Here is an 8505-nt window from a genome sequence, read left to right on the forward strand (position 1 = left end):
ACGCTTGAGGTATTCGTCCAATCACTAGGCACTGTATAGTTGGCCAATCACAACACACCTCGCTTTTTCAGACCGATGAGCTTTGTAAAAATCGACGCGTTTCAGAAAGGCGGGGCATAGAAGAGAAACAATAATGTACAGTATGTGGAAAATAATGTGTTTTTTTAACCTTAAACCGCATAAACACATTTCATTACACCAAATACACAAAATAATGTTCTTTTTAGCAGCATCATATGACCCCTTTAATATAACAAGCACATTTTGAGTGAGTTTTATATTGTACCTATTTTCTCATTTTGCTTGATGAAGAGTCCAAACAAAGCCACAGCAGAACATTGTCCTACAAGCAATACACAGCAGCCTTATATTGAATGATTCACTTTATTCCTCACTGAATGAATCTGTTTGAATGAATGATTTAATGTCTTACTCTAAAGATACTTGCCGCCACCTGCTGGCTGTTTTACTTTCATTTTGTTGCTGTATTCTAACTTTATATATTTAAAACATGATAGTGTTACACAATTATATAGCTTGTTGCATATGTTGCATAGTGTTTATGTAAATAAACACAATATGCAAATAAATCGTTGTGGATATCAAATCCACCTGGCCTCTGTAACTGTCTCCTCTGTAACACTATCGCGTTCATTGATCAGCAGTCAGATCTAGCCTAGTCAGTGCAAAAACATTACATTAATTTATTCATAATTAATTTACTCATTTAACGTTAACGGATCGCCAGGCAGGTGTGTACAGCAGTGACTGGCAGACACATATAATGGTGTCCTGTATGGAAAGATGTTTCCCAGCTGACAGCTGTCCATTTTCACCTGTACAAGTGAACAGAACACTGAGCATCAGCAGCTAATGAGGTGCGTTGGAGTGATGTCACTGCCCCTCTTTCTTCCACTGAGCATCAGCAGCTAATGAGGTGCGTTGGAGTGATGTCACTGCCCCTCTTCATCTGATTGGCTGGAGGGGGAGCTGTCAATCTAGAACTAGTGGACCAATGATGACACTTAATCCAGCCCTGATTTACATGAAACTCTAACGGCAACATTTGGAAAAGCAAGCGCAGAACGTGGAAACAAGAGCAAAGGGAAAAACAGCACAAGCATACAAAAAATATGAGCAGAAAATGTCTGAGAGCAGAAAACTGAGAAATATAACCAAGGAAAACATGATTTTGTGTGCAAGTCAGACAAATTTGCATTAATATTTCAGTTTTCAGTTGTGTATAAATACCTTACAAAATTCACCGTTATGTTTTAATTACCTTAGAATAAGCCATTTCTATCTACATACAACGCGGTTCCCCCTCCATGGTTAAGTGAGGTACTCACCTTCATATTTTTTCATTAAATAACTAATATAGTAATTGTTTCTTTTTAATTCTTGCCAGTGTTTAACCAGTCAGCGCTCGCGCGCTCTCCTGGAGACTGAGCGCTCATGCACACTGGCAGCGCACTATAGGGTGTACTATATGCAGTTTTTGCTGATTGCTAAGCAAACTGAGAGGAGAACTAACGTGTATACGCTCGCCAGCCGTCTGGCCAAAATCCCATAGTATTCAGGCGTCAGACGTAAGATATGAGACGTTAGACGTCACAGGCACGTGTCGGAGCTGCGCTCAAACTGCGTGGAGGCGTGGCGGCGACGTAGCAAAAAAAGGATTTTTTTTACTTTGCGTCTGGATAACGTACGTGTGGATAAACGTATGAGTGAATAACTACTTTGATAATCATTTGGCTTTGTCCCAGGCGGCGTCATACCCTAGCCCAGTCAGGTGTGCCGTGGAAAAGCCAAACTCTCTATTATATTTCTAATGTAAGGGTAAATAATAAATGATGTTTGAATAAGCGTTTTCTTCACTAAAACACTATGTTATAAAGGCTAATGTTTTTTGTGTGTTTGAAGAGCGGAGAATAGCTTTTGCCGTCTATTTTAGAGGCAGTTTGCATCGTCGCTACGTTGAAGATGCACGAAGTAGTAGTAGTTGTTGTCGTGTGGTTTATTAGAAGCAGAGGTCGTTCGTAGAAGTAAGAAGAGTAAGAAACGCTTGAATGGCTACTCTCTGCTGTCTCAGATGACGATATCTTTGTCCTCTGTCAGCAACCGTAGCTTCTCAGGGGGAGGGCTAATCCATTTATTGCAATTCGCAACATCACCGCTAGATGCCGCTAAAATCTACACACTGCACCTTTAACTGGAACCAGGAACACTTCCCATAACACCTGATGTACTTTTGTTACATTGAAAGAGGAATGGTATCTACGCTTATACAATGATTAGCCACAACATTAAAAACACTGACAGATAAAGTCAATAACATTGATTATATTGTTACAATGGCACCTGTCAAGGGGTAGAATTAGGCAGCACGTGAACAGTCAGTTCTTAAATTTCATGTTTTAGAAGCAGAAAAAAATGGGCAAGCGAAAAGAATCAGATTCAGGGTCATGGGCACCCAAGTCTCGATGCATGTGGACTGGGGAGTGAGGGCTAGCCTGTCTGGTCACACAAAAGAGCTACTGTAGCTCAAACTGCTGAAAAACCTAATGTTGCCCATGATAGAAAGGTGTCATAGTGTAGAACACACAGTGCATCGGAAATTGCTGCGTAGCCAGGCAGAGTGCCAATGATGACCCCTGTTCACAGCAGCAAGCGCCTACAAATGGGCATGTGAGCTTCAGAACTGGACCATGGAGCAATGGCAGAAGGTTGTCTGGTCTGATGAATTATGTTTTCTTTTAGATCAGGTACTGTAGATGGCCGGGTGCATGTGTGTCATTTACCTGGGGAAGAGATGGCAGCAGGATGCACTATGCGAAGAAGGCAGGCCGGTGGAAGCTATGTTACGCTCTTGGCAATGCTAAGTTGGGAAATCTTGAGTCCTGGCATTTATGTGGATGTTACTTTGACACATGCCACCATGGTTTAAGGAACATGACAAAGAGATCAAGGTGTTGCTTTGGCCTCCAAATTTCCCAGATCTTAATCTGATTGAGCATCTATGGGATGTGCTGGACCAACAAAACAGATTCATGGAGGCCCCACCTCCTCCAGGACTTAAAAGATCTACTGCTAATGTCTTGGTGCCAGATACCACAGGACACATTCTGAGGTCTTGTAAAGTCCATGCCTCAGTGCACCAGAACTTTTTTGCCAGCACAAAGGGGACTTACATGATATTAGGCAGGTGGTTTTAATGTTGTGGCTGATCAGTGTATAAGTCTGTTCTGTGGTTCCTTGCTACTATCGCCTTTGGCTTGCTCAGTTGGGGCTTAAAAGACCATCATTATTAAATATTATTATTTTGCCTTCACTGACACTATCAGATGAGAACAAATCTAGAACTGGACACTTGGATAATAACACTGTTGTCTTCTGTTGAGCTTCCTTTTGAGTCCATCATTGATTAACTTTGCAACATTGACACAGTTATTGAATTTAACTGAATCAACAATTGAGTTGAAAATTCTAGAGCTGCTTTAATTAATTAATTTCATATATGACATTTTCTACATCAGCATAGATGCAGCATATTCTACATAGAATCAACACTGAACTTGTTTACTTTAGCTGAATCATGATACTATCTCAAGTTGAGCTGCTTTATAACTGAATTCAATTTGTTTTATAATTAACGGACTGCAACACTGAAAATGTTATTTAACATGAACCTAAATTAAGCTGAATAATGACAACTGTCTGTACAGCTGAAAGTTAAGTAATTTCATAATTAAATTTTGCGACACTGTTTGTTTCGGTGAAGCTGATTTGAAACAATCTGTATTGTATAAAGGCCAATACAAAGAACTGTGACTTGACTTGAAATGTGTCATGATTAGTGACATGACAATACAGAACGCTGATGTCAGGGTAACTTACTCAGCGCTCTTGCTAGTGTGACATTACTTGAGTATATCATGCTACGGTAAAGGCAATTTTCAGGATTATCTATCATATTTGTTCACGTGTTTCTACGTTCAGGTGTACAAAAAGGCCCTACCTTTTGTTTGAAGCGCCGCTCATCTGCCGTGATAAACTCACAGCCTTTATGCATGTCCTGCAGACAGGTACTGCAAATGCAACTCTGGTGCTGACTGCAGTAGAACTCCATCAGTTTGCCATGATCTGAACAGAGACGGTCCATCAGATCTGGCAGCGGATCACACAGTTGATGGGCCCGAAAAATGGCATTCTCTCGGTGAGGCCTGACATGGTCTTCACAATAAGACGCCATACATGTCAAACAAGTTTTGACCGCTTTGGCTTCCATGCAGTTGTCACACCTGATCGCGTCTGGATCTTTCCTTTTCACCTCAAAATGTTCCTTGACGGGCTCAGAAACACCCGCTTTTATTCTATAGGCATCAAGCACCGCGCTGAGGACGGTGTTCTTCTTTAGTTCAGGTTTACTGGTGAACACCATTCGGCACTGAGGGCAGGACAGAGATGATACCCTGTCGTTCCATGTCGCTTCGAGACAGTTGGCGCAGAAACTGTGTCCACAGATTAAACTCACCGGGTTCTCGAACAGACATAAACAGATACTGCAAGTCAACTCGTCCTCTAGACCCAGTAGAGACATATTTTCCGCCATTTTGACACGTCCAAGGTAACATCGACAACTGAACGCACTCTCAACCACACCCTTAGTGAAAACGAAACTAAACGAGGCGGAGAAACGAAACTTAAACGGTCCACACGTCACAGAGTCATGAATAAACGAATGAACTAAGTAAAGATTTGTCAATAGACAAAATAATATTACAAAAATTAACTGCGATTATTATTCTAAATTTTGAATTAGCTGATATCCACATGTAGAAATTGTTGCTAAATAGTACCTTAATGCTACATTCAATGTTCTAATACAATGTATATAAAACTAATTGTAATAATAATAATAATAATAATAATATTAAAGCTGAAAATAACATAAAACAAACATAAAATAACATAAAACAACTGCGCATATGATTGTTTTCGCGTAAAGGTACAAACAGTTTCTTCAAATGAGCACAAGAGGACGCTGTTTACTTATAAAATCGTTGTTTGAACATTTGGTTAGTAAAAGCAAGACTGAAAATCTGAATAGAATTTGGAAGTTTTTGAAGAACTTTTTGAAGAATCCTTTTAGCATCATTATTTTATTTATCAATAGCCTACGTCAAGGTGTTTTTGCCACTCAATTTCCCTTCAGCAAATTGCATTCATGGAAAAAGACCACTTCTTGAATGTGTGATCTCATACTGAGCAGAAGACTTTTGTGGGTCGTGGTGAATTATACTTTAATCTGAAGTTTATCCAAATTAAACAGATAAACAATTCACAGTTTTTTTTAAAATACTGACGCACATTTTCAGGTTTCTCCAGAAATGTTTGATTGGGTTCAAGCCCATTCACAGAGTTGTCTATAAGCCACTCCTGCTGTGTGCTTAGGGTTTATTGTCCTGTTGGAAGGTGAACCTTCTGCCCAGTCTGAGGTTCTGAATGCTCTGGACTGGGGTTTCTTTAAGGCTATCTCAATATTTTGGTGCATTGAGCTTTTCCTCTACTCTGACGAGCCCCTCAGTCCCTGCCACTGAAAAACAGCCCCTCAGCATGAGACTGCTACCAGCACACTTTACTTTTGTGATGCTACTCTGCAGGTGATGAGCAGTGCATGGTTTCCTTCAAACATGATGCTTGGAATTGCGGTTCATCAGACCAGAGAATCTTGTTTCTCACAATCTGAAGGTTCTTTAGGTGCTTTTTTTTTGCAAATTCCAAGTGTGTTTTCATGTGTCTTCACTGAGGAGAGGATTGAGTTTGGCCACTTTACTTTTGTGATGCTACTCTGCAGGTGATGAGCAGTGCATGGTTCCTTCAAACATGATGCTTGGAATTGCGGTTCATCAGACCAGAGAATCTTGTTTCTCACAATCTGAAGGTTCTTTAGGTGCTTTTTTTTTGCAAATTCCAAGTGTGTTTTCATGTGTCTTCACCGAAGAGAGGAATGAGTTGGCCATACCGCCATAAAGACCAGATCGGTGGAGTGTTGCAGTGACGTTTGTCCTTCTGTAGGTTTCTCCTATCTCCACATATGATCATAGAGCTCAACTAGAGTGGCCATCAGGTTTTTGGTCACCAGTCTAACCAAAGCCCTTCTCCATCGATTGCTCAGTTTGGCCAGGAGGCCGGCTCTAGGAAGAGTCCTGGTTGTTTCAAACTTCTTCCACTAAGAGTAATGGAGAGTACATGCTTCTGCGAATCTTCAATGCAGCAGAATTTTTTCTGAACTCTTCCCCAGATGTGTGGCTTGATGCAATCCTATTTTTGAGCTCTACAGGCAGTTCTTTTGAACTCGAAGTGTAGTAACATCTACAAGTGATATGAATGCTCCTGAACTAAATTTCAACTGTCCCAGATAAGGGTATGAATACTTATGCAATGGAATCTTTTAAGTTTTTTTATTTTTAACAAATTTGCAAAAATGTTAAAAACCTGTTTTTTGCTTTGCCATTATGGTGTATGGAGTGTAGATTGATGTGGAAAAAAAAGTAATTTAAAGATAAAGCAGCAACATAAAAGAATGTGAAAAAAAAATTAAGGGGTATGAATACTTTCGCAAGGCACTGTACATTATATTGGTCAAGTCAAGTCAAGTCACCTTTATTTATATAGCGCTTTTAACAATACAGATTGTGTCAAAGCAACTGTACAGCATTAATTAGGAAAATAGTGCAGTGTTGACAGTTGACAGGAAATTAGTCGTGTTGAATGTTTAACTTTTTTTTTCCTTTTTGGTATTTAAAAATATTCAAGTATCTATTAATCGAGCGCAGCGTTAGTTCAGTCAGGCCACGTAGGCATAGGCTGCGACCAGCTGATGCGGTCAGCTGTCAAATCGCTCCAATCACTACCATTCTCCTATTAGACACGGGACACCCCCATAGGAACCATACCGCCAAAGATAAATTGTGTTTCAATAAACTCAAGTAACTTGCCAAAGTGGTCCTGTCTGAACTTAAGTATATATCTATTATTGGTGTAACGGGGGTTTTGTTCCTTGTTCATTGTTTTCATGTCTTTTATTTTGGAGTTTAGTCAAGGTTCCTGTTTAGTCATGTGGTTCCTTTGCCCTCTTGTTTTCCTGCTATTGGTTCCTTTGTTCATTGTGTCATGTTCTGATTGGCTGTCTTAGTCATGTGTCCTGTCTCTCATTGGTTGATTCTTGTCATGTGACCTGTATTGTTTGATATAGTTGCCATTGCCATGTTGCCATTGTCTCCTGTCGAGTATTGATGTTGTAACCTGCTGTTGGTGAGTCAAGTTTGTTCAAGTCTGTTCATGCCAAGTCAAGTGTCTGTTTGGATTATGTTTGTATTACTTTTGGAATAAAGCTGCACTTGGGTTCTTAAACTCACCTTCAGTGGACTGCTTGTTACAGAATACTCGACTGCAACTATGAACCCAGCAATTTCTTGCCTTTTGCGCCTTCGTCAAGGTAATCACACTATTGAGGAGTACGTGGAAGACTTTTGTGAACTCTGTCACTGTGTGGACTTTAAAGGCAGAGTAAGTGATTTTTCAAAAACACTTTAGAAAACTGATTCGGGCCGAATCGCAAAACAAACTTGTAGCCAATCAGCAATAAGGGGCGTGTCTACTCGTGATGTGGAGGAGAGCGCGTTCAGTGCATGGGACAGACATTAGCCGAGCCGAGCGACAGAAAGATAGAGATGGCGGATAAAAAAACAAAAGAGGAAAACGTCTGCGGAAAGATAAGGCAAGAAGTAGGACCCGTGTAAATATCAGATCAGCTTTCCAGCGCTGGAGAGAACTCAAGGAGCGGAGGCCTGCGATCGGACGCCGAGGTTGCTTTGTTTCTTCTCAATAGGTGAGTAACACCGTGTCTACAACAGCTAAAGTCTGACTACACTGGACGCGATCAAACGACCGTTGAAAACCATTTGAAATTTGTGTCAGCACGTCATAAATAGAACCCGGCAGCAGTTTTCTGTCGGGATTTGTTGCGCCGCGCCGCTCACGTCCGTAGACACGGTGTAACATTGGTTTTGCTTTGTTTCACAGAACTAATCGTTGCCTGGGTTGCGTACGTATATGTGGGGCGGAGCTATCAAAATAGGGGCAAGACCCTTTTGGGGTAGGGCCGTGTTTGTTTTGGTGATTTCAAATATCAACATTGGCTACCAGAAATCACTTACTCTGCCTTTAATGATGTGGCACTAAAGGACATTTTTTGTTTTGGTTTAAATGAACCCTTACGTTCTCAGTTGCCTGGGGAAAGATCATCCAGCGCCTGCTCACGTCACGTCTGCTATGCCAAGGCATGTCCATGTCATGTCTGCCAAGCCAGAGCCTGCTCGAGTCATGCCGGCCACTCAAGTGACTCTTTACAAGATGGCCGCCACTCATAAGCCTCTTTGCAAGATGGCCACCATTCCAGAGTCTCGTCCCATCATGACCACCATTCCAGAGCCTCATCCC

General features: G+C 41.0%; 1 protein-coding gene across 2 annotated transcripts in view; it reads right to left on the reverse strand.

Moving 5' to 3' along the window:
* The window catches only part of LOC107710280 (E3 ubiquitin/ISG15 ligase TRIM25), a 19151-nt gene extending 14491 nt beyond the window's left edge, over positions 1-4660 (reverse strand). For both annotated transcript variants that reach the window (XM_016515008.1, XM_016515007.1), the window contains exon 1: positions 4019-4660. In XM_016515008.1, the coding sequence (XP_016370494.1) occupies positions 4019-4612 (594 nt within the window). In that variant the 5' untranslated portion in view covers positions 4613-4660. The remainder of the gene's footprint in view (positions 1-4018) is intronic.
* Between the last annotated feature and the right edge of the window lie 3845 nt (positions 4661-8505).

The sequence above is a fragment of the Sinocyclocheilus rhinocerous genome, unplaced genomic scaffold (assembly GCF_001515625.1).
Source record: "Sinocyclocheilus rhinocerous isolate Xijiao unplaced genomic scaffold, SAMN03320098_v1.1 scaffold567, whole genome shotgun sequence".
Classification (NCBI taxonomy): Eukaryota; Metazoa; Chordata; class Actinopteri; order Cypriniformes; family Cyprinidae; genus Sinocyclocheilus; species Sinocyclocheilus rhinocerous.